A 17,772-nucleotide genomic window follows, 5' to 3' on the forward strand; every position below is an offset into this window, starting at 1 on the left:
TGCTATCAGTCATGATGCCCGGACAGATGCACACCTGGATGGTCCCAGGTACGAGAGCACATATGTCCCGCAAGGACATGCTCACAAATAGGGGCATTATGAGAATGGAGTCAAGGCTCAGAAGATCCAGATTTGAGTACCAACTTCCATCCTTACTCACTGAATTTCCCTGGCTGTCAGTGTCGAGTGAAACTGGGTTAATCTCTGCTTATCACACCTAAGGAGCTGTTACACAGAAGAGAGACCCTGGCTGTGGAAGGACTAAGCCCTGAAGAGCTCTTCCCAAAGCGGATCTCACGCTTCCAGGCTGAGGAGATGCCCTGGGGATGTGGGGCTGTACCTCTGGGTGGGCGTAAGCTGCCGCCGCATCCCTCTGCAGGGCTGAGCGGATGTCGGGCATGCTGTCTCGGAGGTTTTCCGAGCAGTTCTCTTTGCTTCGCTTATTCATCTCGGTTCGAATTTCTTCCACGTCCTCTTTGATTTGCTCGTTTTCCTTGGTGAGATTTTTAGAGACTTCCTGAGGAAATAAAAAGAGTTTTTGAAAAGAGAATACATTAAAATGTTTTGGAGACAGGCAATGGGCAGCTAACTACCATGAGATGAGTAGGCGTGGGGACAGTTTGGAGCATGGAGATAAGCAGCCATAGAGATACATGGGATGGCTCAGAGTGAGGCTCACTCTTCTGGGAACCAGTGACAGGCACCCGGGCAGTGTTTTCAGCTCTGAGACACCCAACTGCTAAGCATGCCCAGATTACCTTAGCTTCCTTACTAACAGCACTGCCATGGCCAGGACACCCGGCAAGCTCTTTTTTGGCTCTTAGTATACAGTGTTCTTACCAAGTGATGAAGAACAGTGCCAACGATTCCATTCACTTGCACAAGTAAATCAGTCATTCAGTGGATGAAAGGAGTGTATTGAGGTGACTTTAGAAAAGCTGGTCAGAGAAAGGAGTGTGCTAACTGCTTTCCTGTGAGCGCAAACCATTCATTCCCACGCTTTTGGATCACTCACATAGAAAATGGGTAGGCTGACTTCAGAGTTTCCTACCCATGCCTTACAACAGCTGCCTGAAATGACCCCAAGTTGGCAGATGCCAGACTCTAACCCCGGTTCACACCAGAAAGGGCCAAAGCTGCATCACGGTCAGCTGGCACTGCTGTCTTCTGAACGTCTGAGGCAGGCTCCAAATGCCCCCAGAGTTCTGTCTCAGGGAGGGGGCTGCTGTCACAGGGGAGAGACACTGCAACACATTCTTCACCTGACGGACATGACAGTCAGAACGTTCGAGCAGGAGGAGTGCGGGGAGGTACCTGCCAAAGGTGGGCGCGGGTGGGATCTGAATCACAGAGCTTAGTCTTCTCTGCCCAGTAGTTTATTTTAGAGGGAGCGACGTCATAGAGATCCAACAATGTCCAACTATGGTCCTACACTAAGGCTTCCATAAGTCTCTACATGGTCTACGTGGGCTTTTGCAGAGGACCCGAGTTCGATTCCCAGCGCCCACATCAGGAAGCTCTCACCCCTCCTGTAACTACAACTCCACAGAGATCTGACATCTCCCACCTCTGAAGATACTTGCATTCATATGCACGTGCCCACACACAGACACACAGGCACACAGGCATATAGACTTACACAAAATTAAAAATAATAAAAATAAAACCCTTCAAAATGTTATTCCTGAGTGGAGTTAGCAACACAGCTCAGCAAGAAAGGGGGCTTTCCACCAAGGGGGATGACTTGGTTTCAATTCCTGGACACGGCGGAAGAAGAGAACCAACTATTGCAAGTTGTCCTCCAACCTTCACATCCGTGATGTGACATGTGCACATGTGTGCACGTGTGTGTGCACCTGGGCATGCCCTCATATACAAATAAGAAATGAAAGGTTTTTTAAAAGGGAAGATTGGGGATGCGGCTCAGCAGTAGAAGTAGTAGAAGTCTTGTCTATCTTTGACAACACCCCAGGTTCCATCCTCAGCTCTGAAAATAAATATAATAAAATAGTCTATGTAACTAGGGCTGGTAGCTCAGGCTTATAGTTCCAGTTACATAGGAGGATGGAAAAAAAAAAGACTGTATATTCAAGGACAGCCTGGGATCCAGAGCCAGCTCAAGGGCAGCCTGGGATCCAGAGCCAGCTCAAGGGCAGCCTGGGATCCAGAGCCAGCTCAAGGACAGCCTCAGCAACTTACTGTCCAAATAAAAGACATAAAAAGAGCTGAGGCTATAGCCCACAGTAGAATACTTGCCTAGCATGTGTGAGGTCCTTGGTTCAATCCCCAGGGTCACATGCGCACAAAATCAGTTAAATTTAGATGTCAGATGCGTTCACCTTTGGGACCTGTTTTTGGAGTTGGTGAGGCTGATAGAGGAAGCAGCCGAGTAAAAGAGAAGATATATTTGCTCTCGACACTTTACCAGACCAAAGTGCAAGAGCTTAGAGGTTTCAAAAGCAGAGCCCTGCAGCCTAGTTGGTGCCACTGATGTCCTAGAAGGGAGCCTGGGTGGCTCAGAGCCAAGGTGATGTTCACATAGCCAAGAAGATGGTGACACCCAGACACCATGGCTCCAGGCCTCCTGTGGGGGTGGCCCAGGGGAGCGCAGTAGATTCTTGCTAAACTTTCCAGACTCAGGAACGGCCAGCACAGAGTTTGAGGGGCAGTTTGTCTCCAGCTCTACAAGAGCTCATCATGTTCTCCACAGGTTAGCCTGAGCCAGGCTCTCTAAATGGCACAGAATTCACTGTGAAAGCTACAGTCCGTGAGAAACGGGTCTCGTTTGGAGAAGTCACCGAGAATGAGAGCGTGCGGCCTTTTCCCGACAGGGCCTCAGGGGTGCAATGGTTAAAGTCATAGATTAAGGAGGAGGGAGTCCAGTTCACACCTCACCGCTGCTATTCCAAGCTTGATGACCTCAGGCAAGTTATTTAAACTCCCTCAGCAACCATTTCCCATTAGTGAAATGTTGACAGTACCAGCACGTTCCCTATTCACGGTTATGAGGATGGAATGAACTGGTACCTCTGACTGCCTAGAGAATATACTCGGCAATTATTGTTCACAGCATCATCATTGGAACAGCACTCAGGCCTAACCTTTCATATTACAGAGAAGCTGCTGTGGCCTACAGTATGGATGCAATTTGCTAAATGTCATTAAAAGAAAAAAAAACTGGTAGAAGGCCAGTAAGATGGCTCTGAGGGTTAAGTCAGTTGCTTCAAAAACCTGGAGACCTAAGTTTCATTCCCAGAACCCACATAAAGTTGGAAGGAAAGAACTTGACTCCACTAAGTTGTCCTCTACACGTGAACTATGGCACACATACACATATCACTTTTACACACAATCATGATAAATAAAAATTAAAAGTGGCAGAGTTGACTCATCGCCCAACCCTCTGGCCTTTGCTCCTGAAGTTCACTTACTAGACTACTAAGGGTCCCCGACCAGTCCAGCTAGTCCTCAGCAGCACCAAGCACTTTAAAGATGCCACAGCATCCCTGTAGTTAACTTTCAGATGCACGAAAGGTCCTATATCCGCAGAGCAAATCAGGATGCTGGGCTCCCACAGATCCTCACTACTCATAGTATGGACAAGAGGCCAGCACCATCAGCACCACTCCCTTCCCAGACATGCAGGATCAGAACTCTAATTTCCCCAAAATCTCCAGGTGTGCTGAGTCCACAAAGGAGTTTGAGAAATGCAGCCTTAAGTAGAAGTTTGAGGTAGCCAGTAAACAGAAGTAGGGAAAAGCTGTTTGTGACAGCCAAGGTTTTCCTGGGTGAGAGCGGAAAGGTTCCTGGTCTCTGGCATCCTTATGAACCAGCCTAGAGCAGCCATCTCTCCCATAGCTTCTTACTCTAAGCCAGAGGCCCATTGTGTAACTTCTCCATTAGCGCATGGATGCTGAGGACCGCAGGGGCAGCTCAATGAGGATCCCACTCTGGGGAAGGTCATCTTCCATGAGGAAGTAAACAGCAGACCAAGAAACGAGAAAACACCAACAAGAGTAAAGAATTGTGGGAAGCTAAATCAATGTGACACAAAAAGAGGCCAGTACTGACTCCTCACCAAGGGCAGGGACAGCACTCCAAGAGGGCTGAGTTGTGCTTAGACCCACTTCCCAGCCAGGGCCCCAGGACTCCACCCAAACGGCTGATATTTTGGAGTGCTCGAGATGGTGGGGCACGTGGGCTTGAGTGAAAGGCTGCCCTCTGATTCCCGAGCACCCCCCAAACGTGAGTTTCCAGTGCAGCAGCCCACAGGTGCAACTCCTGCCTCCTACCTCCTGCCCACTGGGCCCCAGGGGTTCCCTGCCCATTGGTTTATAGTCTAATTCTCTTTTTGATTTCAGCAAGGCCTTTAGTTTGGATTTCCACAGAGGAGGGTTTGACGCAGGCCAGCTCTAAAACCCCAGAGGAGTTATATAGTTTATTTTCCTCGTGGGAGCAGCAAAGCCTGTTGGCCGCCTGAATAAACACTAGGCTGGAGGTGGCATCACCCTCATCAGCCTGTTGGATTAAGCCAGCTGATGTCCCCAGGGTGGCAGCAGCAGCTGCTGCCCCTTTGTGGCTACCTCTCTACTCAGCCACCTCCCATGCATGGCTGCTGGCTCTCTCTGAGGTTCTGCCTTCATCACACCAAGGACCTTTCACGGGGGCACTTCTTGGAGGTGTGTGGCGTGGCATTCACCCACTCAGGGTGCTTAGGATCCTACCCTGTCAAATGGGCGAACACCACACCCTCATGCCTCAAGCTCCTCCCCTCTGGGACAGCTGCAGCCATGACATTTACAGAGTATACAACTTGGCTCATGAAGAACGCATTGAAGACAGCAAGAAGGGTGCCTATTTGGCTTACGCCAGCATTCTACATGGTCCTTGCCAAGGATCCTGGCGCCATGAAGTAGAGGGTGGGGAGGAAAAGTGAAAGAGCAGGCATCCCAGAGGGTCAGAACAGACGGCTGAACACAATTAAAGATCTGGAAGCTTGGCTATGAGTCTCTAGACTAGGGAACCGGCGAGTGTTCACAAAAGTGTCACGCACCAGAAAGACATGCAGTTGGGTATAGCATCGCAAGCTATCAGCTGAGAGCAAGCCCAGGAGGTCATATGGCATCAGCGCTCACTGTAAGCAAGAGTACAAAAACCAGAGGGAGGGAGCAGGCGGGCTGGGCAGGGTCCCTGGGCAATGCAGCAACAACGCATAGGTGGAACGGGGGTCAGCAAGGGACATTCATCAACACACTGCTCAGCATATACTTTGCATTGGTGTGGAAGCCAGGACACCCAAATGTGCACACTGGGGGCATGGGCGTGGGGAAGGGGTGTCCTCTGGGTGCAGACTCAACTCTCATAGCTATTGGACAAGGGTGGGCATGAAGGGTAGAAACAAAAGGTACGGTGCCTTCCTTACGACAGAACTACGTAGGGTGAGGGAGGAAGGTGGCAGAGCTCTGGCAGCTCTCTATGGCCTTGCTTTACTAACCAGAACCAAGAGTATGGATGGGAAAAGGCTCTGGAGGTCACAGCCTGGTTTTATAGCCATGCCACCGACGGAACCTTTCCAAGCCGCTTGTTACAGAGAGCAGACCAGGGGTTGTGTGTGACAGAGTGCCTGGGAGCGAAACAGGGCTGGACACACAGAGGTAGCACAGCAGCAGAATGGCCTTTTCTGTCACAGCAGCAGACAAACAGATGTACGGTTGGGATGGCTGAGGCAGGGAGGGAAGAAAGAGCCCTGGGAGACATTCGATACCTGAAGGAGGAACCTGGGCCAGATTGCATGTGGGCCAAACCTTGCTCCCAAGTCAATACATCAGGCTACCTGGCAGGCACGGCTTGGTGTGCACCAGGCTCGGGAGCTGATAGCAAGCGTGAAGTGGTCTTGCAGTTGTATTGTGAACATGTGTAGGGGTGAAGGAAGCAAAAGTGGGAGAGCTAGTGGTTCTTGTCGACTTGCCCTGGCTGTCCCCTCCCCAAGTGAGCCCTTGAGGATACAACTCGGACCAGATGGCCAGGGACAGCCACCCCAGCTGACAGCTGCCACCCAGTTCCTAGTAAGAGAGCGAGAGTAGGAAGAGCAGCTGCGAGCAGCCGGTGCGCCTGACGGCGGCACGGAAGGCTGTGGCCCAATCCCTCTGCCCACAGCTGGTGGAGCAGGTGGACCTGGGGTGAGGGAGTCCCGGGCTGCTGCTCTAAATCCCTCCCTAACTAAACAGCTGCTGAGCATCTTGTGCGTGTCAGGTGCTGCTGAGCCAGGCCTGGGGAACAAAGAGCACTACCACTACCCAGCTGCCCTCAGGAGATCCCCAGCCAACTGACCTCAGGAGGTCCCAAGCTTGAAAAGGGGGCTCAGATGAGTTCAGGTTCCTGGTGATGAGTTTCAATGTTAGTTGAACCCTCAGACACTTACCCCTGAAACCAAGCCCCATGCTCCCTCATATCCTGGCAATGATGAACTGTTCCTAAGCCAGTAGATGGAAGGCAGACTCCTATACCTTTAGCCAAGAAGCAAATCTTGAACTCCACAGTAGCAAATTAGATGTGAAGCATAGAAAGCCCCAGGAGAGGTGACACATTGGCTTGAACTCACATTAAGATGTAGATTGAATTAAGTAAAGCTGACGTGTATACTGGAAACATTGTAGCGGACCCTCTGCCTTTCCAGTGTGTACTGCAGGAGACGGAGTAAACCTTCCTCTCCAAAGTTACGCTTGAGTAAGCCGCAAGGGTAAAATGACCACAGAGAGTCCTTCTGAGCAGGAGAGAGAGCACTTGGGGGTGTTTTGATGGACTGAGAGGTAGGGCGGAAGGGAAGATTGGAAAGCAATTTTTTCCCTAACTCAGTGCCAGCACTGCACAGGTGAAATTCCATTTCCTGTTAGTTAGTGCAAATGTGTATCCCCTGAGCGCGGGATGCTCCTTTGATGGTACCTTCTGAGTCAGAAACACAGAAAGCAATAGATCTTCAGATTTCGGGGAGAATCCCATCAATGCCTGGGCCAGTGCGTTCTAGGGAGAGGGCTAGTTCTGAGCCTGCAAAATCCAGCCGAGACTTCCAATCTTCCTCAGAGAAGCACTATCTGGAGAAAACGCTTCAGCTGATGCACGATGTCCTCCCCAGTGCTCACTGGTGCACAGGGACAAAGGAAAAGTCACACACGGGCTCAGCAACAGAAACCTCACTTCGAAAGATTGTAGGCATGCATGTATTTGTTTTTGTTTCTTTGCTGTTACTTGTGATGGTGTCTTAAGTCAACCAGGCTGGCCTTGAACTCCCTATTGCCAGGAATTACTCTGAACTCTTGAGCTTTCTGCTTCTAGCTCCTAGTGGCTGACACTACAGGTTAGGGCTACCAGTTTGTATCATATATTTTATAAGCATGGGATATGCAGTCACACGTATACAAATACATACACACGGCCATAGACAGGCATATCCAGACACGTGCACACAAATGTTTATAGGTGTCCTGCCACTAGGGGTGGGGTTCCATAAATATCATATGAACTCACTCATGAGTGACTTTTAGACATAAAGCAAAGAAAACCAGCCTACAATTCACAATCCCAGAGAACCTAGACAACAAAGAGGATCCTAAGAGAGACATACATGGATCTAATCTATATGGGAAGTAGAAAAGGATAAGATTTCCTGAGTAAATTGGGAGCATGAGGATCATGGGAGAGGACAGAAGGTGAGGGGAGAAAAAGGGAGAGGAGCAGAGAAAAATGTGTAGCCCAATAAAATCAATAAAAAAGAATCTTTACATCTATATTCATACAAATAAATAACATTTAAAAAGATTTGCATATTTATGGAAATTTTATCCCACAGAAGCTCCACAACAGAGTTGTCTTTTAATCATCTTTCCTCCATCATTTTCTCCACCTCTGATTAAGCCAGCTCCTGGAAGCAATATGCCGGTACTCCGTGTCACAGCCCATGCTTCTAACCCGGCAGCCTTTAGAATCAGCTTCAGTCTTAGACAACCTGGAAAGTCTCTGTGTCTGTGACACACCTGGAGTTAAGGGCGAAACTCGTTGCTTCCGTTGAATCAGTGCCACCTAGGTCTGTGTGCAATGATCTGGGTTTATTGTTGTCCTTGGAAGCTATAGGGTTCCCTCCTAAACTTCCACTCCTCCCCTCTTCCAGCACTTATGCTGTGTCTACCCCACCTCCCCCGTCACAATCTCTGAATTCCCTTCCCTCCCCAGCCATCGACAGGAGGCTGTCAGCATGAGTCTACCGTGTTGAAGGTCATCAGCTGTTTCTTCTTCCTGCACCAGTTCTCAAAGCGGGGTGCAGGAGTTTCAGGACTCCCCAGAGTGCATACGAAAGGTGTTTGGGGCTCAGATTTTGGAACCCAATCAAATAGTTTCACTACAGTATATCCACCCCGCCCCAAATTGGAAAGCCTGACCTTATCAAGGATTGATGAAGTTTAATATCGGTTTGAGGGGATATAAACTTGTACTCGCTCGAGTTTAGTAATACCCCCTTAAAGTCTAAAGCAGCAATTCTCAACCTGTGTGTCATGACCCCTTTGGGGGTCACATATCATATATCCTGTGTATCAGATACTTGCATTACTATTCATAATTACATAATTACTAGCAAAATTACAGTTATGAAATAGGAACAAAATATTTTATAGTTGGACTTCACCATACATGAGGAACCTGTATCAAAGGGCACAGCATTAGGAAGGCTGAGAACCGCTGCTCTCAGATGATTAATGATCCACTCACTTCATTCTTTGTCTATGTCATAGAGAATGCGAGCAGGCATGTGCCCGGGCACACACACAGGGTTGGTCCTACACGGGGGTGTTCCTGGGCTGTTCTGAATGATGGATGTGGAAATAATTCACAGGTCTATCATCACCGAACATATAGATAATATCCATATAGTATATCCATATAGCAGAATAGTACATAGGAATAAAGACTGGTGAATCATAAGACACAGAGACAACAGAGTTAAATGCTTAAAATGTGAAGCTGGGTGACATATACATATACACATTCTCAAAGACACACATGTGATCTATAGGAGTCTATATAATCAAAGCTCAAAAACAGATAAAGCTATCACACTTGGGACTCATCCTTAGAGAATAAACTTGCACAGCAAAGCAAGGAGGGAGCTGGGGAGACGGATCAGTGATTAAGAGCACTGGCTACTCTTGCAGAAGACAGAGTCCGGTTCCCAGTACCCACAACCATCTGTACAACCATCTGTGACTCTAGTTCAAGGGGATCTGATGCCCTCTTCTGACCTCCCTGGGTACCAGGTACACATGTGGCAAATGCTCAAATACATACAAATAAAGACATAAATCCTTTAAAAAAAACCTAAAAAAAGAAAAGAAAACAAGGAAGATGATTAAGCTTCCCTGAGGGTGAGCCTGGGAGGTCGTGGGGGTTGTGGGTGTGCTAACATCATTTAAAATAAAAGCTCAAGGAAACTCAACCCACAGGCAGAGCTGCCAGGGAGGATTTTACTGAGTGAGGAGTCTCTGACTGGGATTCATTTCTCCCCTCTTCCTTCCTCTTTCATCTGCAAATGAGGTTTCCATGCCTACATTCTCCTCTATGTCTGAGACAGATGTGCACACGTGTGCCCACTTGCTCTGCCAAGCAACACACTTACTCTGAGAGAACAAACCCTCCACTCTGACCTTCTTTGGTCTTGTCTGACCTCCAAAGAACTCCCCTTGGGATTCAAGAATCTGAAAGAAGTGGGAGCAGAATTTTACTCCAATTCCTCCTACAGAGCCAGGCTGGAAAGAGGGAGTGTTTTTTCCATTTACCCACATTCTGCCTTTTCAATCACTGCATACCCCAGACAGACACCCTGCATAGTCTTGAGTCCACCACAGTCTAGGATACAGCGTTTCACCTCATGGGTCAAAAGACTCCTGTAAGCACAGCGACCTGTTCCCTCGGGTTGTCTGGCTTAGGGAAACCTCCATGGAGTGGGACCTTCATACATATGGGACACAGCCACAGTTCTGTGAGAAACTTCTTTGGAAGAACTATGGTTTTTAAACTCTGGTTAGGAAAAACTGATGCCTACAAGGCAGACAACAAGGACTGGAAGGAACTTCTGAGATTGATTAGAAAGAGCCCTGGACCAGAACCAGAAAGCCTGAACCAGAACCCAGCCCTAACTCTTGATTTCAGGCAAGCCATGGAATTTCCTGAGGGCTCACATCCTGCTCAGCTCACAGAAACAAATCACTAAATGTATATGGAATGTTTAAAAAAAAACTGTAAAATGCTGTGTAAACACAAGGACGGCTATTATAAAAGTCCAACGCTGGCTACCAAACGTGAGCGTTGAAAAGAGATACTCTCGTCACTATGACGATTGAGACAAAACCTCAGTGACTCAGTGCCATCCCGCTGGGCCACTGCACTGCCCTGCACCAGATTCCTCCTGCTTCCACCCCCAGCCAGAAGTGGGTCCCCTGCTACGGGGGCTGGGAATGGGTGTGGCCCATCTTGGGAGTCAATTCCACTGGCTTCCTCTGAGGATGGGTACCTGATCTTGGCCTCTGATCTCCTCTCACAGAGATATCTTCCCCGAGTTGTACTTGCTGGCAAGAATGGAAACTATGTGGCTGTCAAGGGCAAACAAAACTGTAAAGGGTGGCTGTTAATCGTTTTCTTAAAGGGATATCACACATTTGGGCAGTTCTAGGGGACTCTGGGAACAGACATTTTCCAGGTCTGGGCTCTGGTTTGACCCTTCGGAACCAATGCGTTTGGAGGGGTCCTGTGTTTGCATGGATTGCATCTGGAGTGAGATGGTAATGTCATTCTAGCTATCAATATCGGGTCTACTTTGCCAGGAAGTCCCTCTGGTGACAGTCGGCAGAGTAGAGAAGGCTGATGTAGTCCGTGTGGCTGCCTCACTCTGTCTGCAGGCTCAAGCTGCAGACCCTGGTCCCTTCTTACCACACTTGGCAACTGAAGTGACTTTAAACCCACTAATGTCCCCAGAACAATGTTCATATTCTGAAAACTCTTCTCAGCATGGACGGGTCTAAACTTAAGAGTGACAGAACCGGGGTTCACTTCCTAGGAAAGGGTTTTGAGACAAGCCTTGCTATGTAATTCAGGCTGACATTGAACACATGATCCTTCTGCTTCTGCGTTCCAAGAGATGGGATTAGAGACATGGGCTACCATGACTGACTTTTGGGGACAGTTAAAAAAAATCTGTTTCTCTCTCTCTCTCTCTCTCTCTCTCTCTCTCTCTCTCTCTCTCTCTCTCTGTGTGTGTGGGGGGGGGGGAAGGGCACAGGTGTGGAGGTCAGAGGTCCGCCTTGGGGAAGTTTGTATGCTCCTCCTACTATGTGGGTCCCGGGGATTGAACTCAGTAAAGGTACAGGCGGCAATCACCTCTAGCAACTGACTCATCTCACAGGCCCCTCTGGGAGTGTCTTTTACGAGTGAAGGGAAGGTGCTGAGCTAGCTAATCATGAATGCAGTGATTCATCCTCTCTGCCCAGCATTTCCAGCACTGCACTGTGGGAATGTTTACCCTCACCTCTCCTTGGTCGTAACTCAGATGCTGTGTTTAATGATTTTGACGTAGTTCCGTGATGATTAGTGTACCTTTTGTCGCCTGGAAAATCATACAAAAGTGGGCAGGACATCACGAGAGGGGCAGGGGTATGGCTGCTTGGTGGCGGCAGACGGAGTAACTCACTCTGCTAACTCCGAGCCTGCTGCTCTTGCTGCATAAACTAGAGATCCTCTCTTTCTCACAGCTACTAATCACTCAGCAGGGAACCTCAGATTCCCCAAGATAGGACCCCCAAAGCCTATCTATCCCATGAGAAATGCTGACATGTTTGTGGCCATCAACCCATATATACTCAGCATAGTGGCTACAAATGTTATTAAATCCAGCACTTAGAGCAGTGGCTCTCAACCTGTGGGTCGCAACCCCTTTGGGGCTCACATATAAGCTATTTACATTACGATTCAAAACAGTAGCAAAACTACAGTTATGAAGTAGCAACGGAACAATGTGAGGGCTTGTATTAAAGGGCCACAGCCCTAGGACGGTTGAGAACCATTGCTCTACAGTCACACTCCGAAACTAACACAATAGATTTGCGCTTGAAGCAGTAACTCTTTGGGCACAAGGGCTTAGACGTCAGTCAGCAGCACCCGTCCATGAGCTTCTCCCAGGGGCTGAGTGAGCAGAACTAAAGTGTTATATCCTTCGGGGCGCGACTGCAAAAACAATAGTGAGACTGGACTCTTCCTTACCTCTTCCAGCTTATCCACTCGCCCCACCAGTTTGGTGGTGACCGAATGTAGCTTCAGGAGATCCAGGCCATAGAAAGCGCCTTCCAGCATGTCTATAATTGTGGAAAGCTAAGGAACAAGAACAGAGGGTTAGTTAGTTCAGGCTCAAGGCTGGGGCCAAGAGAACCCCAGGAAAGAAGTTCTCTTTTAGGTCTCTGTGGTGGTGGCTCTACATGGAAGCCACTAGCCAGGAATTGAGAGGTGCCCTGGGAAGAACATTTGTGTAGGGAAGGACACAGAAAAGCCCCAGCTGTGATGTGTATTCTGCCTGCAAAATGTCAATTAGATAGATGACCTTACAGGAACATAAACCTGAGGTCTAGACACTTTAACAGGTTGTTTGTGTCTGTTACAGAGCAGGCCAGCTGCCTCCATTCTGCCTTTCTTACTAGACTCTAAGCTCCTCATCCCTGTTCTCTCTCTCTTTCTCTCTCTCTCTCTCTCTCTCTCTCTCTCTCTCTCTCTCTCTCTATATATATATATATATATATATATATATATATACACACACACACACATATATATGATGGCTCACTTTTTACTAACAGGTAATTCATAGTATGTCAACACCTTGGGGACATGCTTCTGAAACCCTTCACTTCATTCTAGACTAAACGCCCTGAAAGTCACCCAGTGTCTTCTCAGTACAGAAAACTAAACTGATCTTGGCTTATAAACAACACAGTGGTCCATGTTTGAGGTGGCACCCTGTCTCAGGGCATACAGTCTTCTCGTCTTTTCCAAATACCTCCCTAATAACTTAGGCTCTGGCAGCATCCAGGGCCTGCAGAGCTCAGACAAAAGGACAGGTGAGACATGGAAAAGTGTCTTCCTTCCAACCAAGGGCCTGTGTGGGGAAGAGTGCTGGGCCACACTTCTGTAATCTTTTCTTCCCATGCATCTCCTTGCTTTGCTTCCAAATGAAGTGCTCAACTTTTAGAAGATCTCTTCCTATCCCAAGGGATCCTATAGCTGGTTAGCACGGACTTTGATAACTTTTCTGAGTCCTAACAGATTTTGCCTGGTGTGATTCCAGAAATCCCCCCAGGGTCCAACCCTAGAACTGAATACTGTGGTACTGGCTTCAGAAAGTAGCCCTAGGTAGAGCTACCACCCTGAGTCACATGGCCAAACCTGAGCCAGTCCCTGTCATGTTGAAAAGGTCTCTGCCACTATGTCAGTGTGGGTGCCAGATCCCAGACCTAGCAGGAACACATCAGATCTCCCCCCATTGACTCACGAGCACTGTGCCAACTACTCACTAGGTGTCGCCCACCAATGTTCCCAGATCCCCCAAGGCCCTCCACACTGTATTCAAGGGCGCTGACTTCAGAGAAGTTAAGGCAACACACACTGGAACACAAGGCAGTCTGACCTCCCCACACTGCTAATGAAAGAGCAGGAACAGGGCAGCTGAAGCCCCCAGCCAGCCAAGGGGCTGCCCACACAGCCTAAATTTTCCCACTTACAAAGCACAAGCCCTGGGGTAGTAAAGACCTGACCAGAGCAAGTCACTCCAAGAGCAGTGCCAGGACCAAAGGGCTCGCTCCTCTCTGTGTCTTTAGCATCTTTTGTGTTCGTGGTAGGCAGGCAGTAAATTGTGACAGCGATTTTCCTGGAGAACACTGAGTTCTTTTGGCCAGATGGGCCTGGCAGCTTCTCCTAGGCCTGGCCTCCCTGGTTGCATAGCAGGGATGGGCATCGGGCAAAATTTTCTCCTCCCACTCCCATCTCTCTCTAACTTCAGAGATGAAAATGTCCAGCTTGTTAGATTGGCCTCAAATTGACACTGAAGACTCCAGGGGCCAGGCCTGACCTTCTTCGAAGGCCTTTCATGCCCAGCCATGAGTTCGTAGTCTCTTAGATCCCCAAGGGACCCTCTCATCCAAGGCACTTCCCCTTGCCAGCTCCTACCTTCAAATCCCGGCTGTCTGCTTCCCGAAGCTTCTGGAGCCTGAAGTCTCCCTCACAAGGATTGACGGCAGATGGAGGAGCAACACAAGCACATTTACAGGAGGAGCCCGAGGTGATGGTTTCCACAGTGTAGACATCTTCCTTTCTGGAAGCCCCCGTGTTGATCCTGTGGCAGGCATCTCGGCCCAGTGGTCTCACCACGCACTTGCACTGGCAGTTGGAGCCCTCAGACACAGCCTTCACTTTGTCGTAGTCTCCCAGCAACTAGACACACACACAGAGACCGAGTTGGAGGTATGCAAAAACAGGCTTTTCAAGGAGGCTGTCATTTCACTTTGTCGAATGTCCTGCCCTAGCCAAAGGCTTTAGCCCTGAGCCATGGAGTGAACAAGTCATAGCTCACAATTCGCTGACACAGACATTTCCTTGAATGTACTCAGAACTCTGCTAGCACGTTGGCCTTGGAAAGCTGTCTATTTCTGGGGGGGGGGGGAACTTAACCTTTTACCATCTAAAGAAAACAAAAACAAAACCAATCCTCATTGTTCTTTCAATAGCCCTTTGCTCAAATCCAGGTTTACATTAGAAACGGAGACAGAGTTGAAGGAGGAATGGGAAAGCTGGCCATGGACGATGAGGACTACAGGAGTCTCCTCCATTTATTCATTCAGCACTTACAGAGCACCTCCTCGGTCTGTGCGAAGTATGCTGAGAGGCAGTGATGGGCCAGACAGAGAGCCTGTACCCGAATAGCCCACTGGAAGTAAGGTACACAGACTAGACAGTGCTAAGTGCCCCTGAAGAGCAGGGATGAACTTGTGCTGGGAGCTAAGGCTCCATCTGCTTGGAGGAAGTGGTATTTGATATGAGCCTTCAAAGACAGATTAGATTGACAGAGATCTGGTAGAGACAGGAAAAATAAAATCCCAGATCCAGAAGTCTGTAAGGTTTATGGACAAGCCTAAGTTTGACTACTGACCCAAAAACTCTAGCCCCAAACCAGAAGAACCAAAACTAGTTACAATGTTAAACATTTCCTTCTGGGCACATGCTCCTCCCAGCCTCCTCATGCAGGCTTTCTGCGGTCCCTGGCCTGGGAGAAAAGCCCTCATAAGCTCCATCAAGTCATCTCCAATAGGCTTATATCCCCAGAGCCAAGGCTCCTATCCTAACCAGGCAGAGGGGTTCCTTCATTTGACTAATGATGGCAGCAGGCCGGCTTGGAACTTGCAAATGTTCCTTGGGATACTGTCTGCGGGAAGAGGGCTTGTAATGTTTTCCTTGCAATGGTTAGGTTTCTTCTAAAGCTAATGTTTGTGTTAAGATTATTGTCAAATACAGACTGGACCAAGTGGAAGAAGGAGGTGTGTGTAGTTCAGGGTGACTTAAGCAGCTAGTCTCTCCACGCTGATAATAAATTGTTCCTGTCTCCTTTCTGAAACTACCTAGATTCCTAGGCAACCCTGCTCAGAGAACCCGGGATGGGTTCCTTCCCTTCAGGGGGCTCCGGTTTCAGGCAAGCTTTTGTTTATGGTTTTCCAGAGCCCCAGTGGGAGGAATTTTAAGTCTTTTCAATTGAAGGGTCAGTGTGAGGTTATGGGTGGGCACAGGGCATATGTTAGCATAATTATTAAAAGAAGAAACAAGCATTTGATCAACCCCAAAGTAGCTCTCTCTCTCTCTCTCTCTCTCTCTCTCTCTCTCTCTCTCTCTCACAAAGACCCAGACTGAGGGCCTAGTGGAGGTACAGGCAACACTCTCAGCATCCTTTCTCCGACACTACTCATCCTAAGGACCATAGTGACACCCACTGCACATCAGTGTGCCAGCTTCAGAGAGCTCAAATACCACATAAGTGAGAGAAGTGTCCCTTGTCCCGAGAACTAGGCTGGAGACTGCCAGAAGCCAGGCTCACCCTTTCACTTCTAGCATCTCTGGGAGGGCTATCAGGGTGTTTTGAGGACTGAGTGAGATTCATAAATAGACACGCCACGAGGCTCATCACTATCGTGGGTCACTTGGCCCCCACTGAGAATCAGCCAGAACTGTGTGGATCCGTACTTCCTCTCTCTACTCCCAGTGAACCAGGTCTTAACACAAATCTCTCTGTCCTGGGGTTCCCCTCATATGCATCACACATGTGGCAGTTGTCTTCGCCCCGTGGTTCTGCCCCAGTGTCTCATCTGAGGCCATAAAACGTGTCCCAAGGCTTATGCCATCTGCCCCCTATCCAGCATGTTCTCCTGTTTACACATTCCAGTTGTGACAAGCACTCACACAGGCAAGAGGTACTTTTCACAGCCGTTATACCAACACACACACATACACCTTTCTTCTCAAGGACTGTATGAAGTCCTCCTTTCCCCCTCCTTTCTCCTCACTTGGAAAGTTTGAAACACTCCATAATTGTTAGAGGAGGACCCAAACACCGACTTTTAAGAAGCTACCTTAACAAAACAAACAAAAAGTCAGTGTGGTGGAATCTCCACACTTGAGAAGTGTGAACCAGAAGTTCAAGGCTAGCCTCAGCTACACAGGTAGCTGGAAGTCAGCCTGGTCTACAAGAAAGTCTGTCCAAAACCAAACAAACAATATAATGTGATAAACGAAAAGGAAATACCCCCCTCATTAAAAATAAAGAGAAAACCAGCTGCTCACAAACTCTTCATCCAGAGCCAGCATCATGTCCTTACCATCCCCAATCAAGAGGGGAGGGCATGAGATTTCTCATCCTACCTGAGATAAAACGTTCTCCTGGTTGTCCGCCTCGTTTTGCAGAGTGTCATCCTCCGTGGGTGCCACTGTTTCCACATCAGGGGGCTCGCTTGTCCCTGTGGGAGGGGTACTGGACCCCCAGACCCATGTCACCATCAGAGCAAAGCAGAGAACTAATGTCAGAGGACTGGCCATGAGTGACGCGACACACAGGGACCTTAGTCCCTTCAGAGACCACCTTGGGTAGGGGATCTCAGCAAAGACAGGATGGAAGGCGTCTTCACAGGAGTTCGGAAGAGTGGCCGCTCGGAGAGCCGTCTAAAGCTGGGTGCGGCTGAGTGGAGCAGGACTGAACTCCCCAGGGACCCTGAGCATCTCCTCCCTGACCCCAGCAGCCTAGAACTGTGCAGAGAGGGCACAAGAAAGAGGTGACCGAGGGGGCGGAGGCGGCGCCGGTTCGCTGAGGGCGTCACCGCAGGGTGGGCTCAGGTGGAAGCTGGCGCCGGGAAACTCGAAGCACACGGGGACCGAGTGCAGGACGGACAGTGGCCACGGCGCGGGAGGCGAAGGAGGGCTGCTGGCCCAGGGCGCCGCGGGGCTGGCGCGGAGGGAGGGCGGAGCCTCTATTGTGCCGGGGCAGAAAGATGCAGCCAGTGACGGCGCGGAGGAGGAGGACCGGGAAGCGCACAGATTTGGGCTCGGCGCCTGGGGACCCCGCCTCCTCCCGGATCTGCCACTGCGCTAGTGGGCGCTGGCCGGCGTGGGAAGGGCGCGGCTGGCCTTGCTTTGGACGTTAGATACTGA

General features: G+C 49.3%; 1 protein-coding gene across 2 annotated transcripts in view; it reads right to left on the reverse strand.

The window, feature by feature from the left end:
* The window catches only part of Olfml2b (olfactomedin like 2B), a 37,371-nt gene extending 19,817 nt beyond the window's left edge, over positions 1 to 17,554 (reverse strand). The window contains exons 1-4 of one of the 2 annotated variants that reach the window (XM_048452733.3): positions 16,990 to 17,554; positions 14,254 to 14,517; positions 12,301 to 12,408; positions 341 to 517 (exon numbers count right to left, since the gene is read on the reverse strand). In XM_048452733.3, the coding sequence (XP_048308690.3) occupies positions 341 to 517; positions 12,301 to 12,408; positions 14,254 to 14,517; positions 16,990 to 17,163 (723 nt within the window). In that variant the 5' untranslated portion in view covers positions 17,164 to 17,554. The remainder of the gene's footprint in view (positions 1 to 340; positions 518 to 12,300; positions 12,409 to 14,253; positions 14,518 to 16,989) is intronic. The other variant, XM_048452742.3, reaches the window with a different exon arrangement.
* Between the last annotated feature and the right edge of the window lie 218 nt (positions 17,555 to 17,772).

This window comes from Myodes glareolus, chromosome 5 (genome assembly GCF_982192425.1).
Source record: "Myodes glareolus chromosome 5, mMyoGla1.1, whole genome shotgun sequence".
Classification (NCBI taxonomy): Eukaryota; Metazoa; Chordata; class Mammalia; order Rodentia; family Cricetidae; genus Myodes; species Myodes glareolus.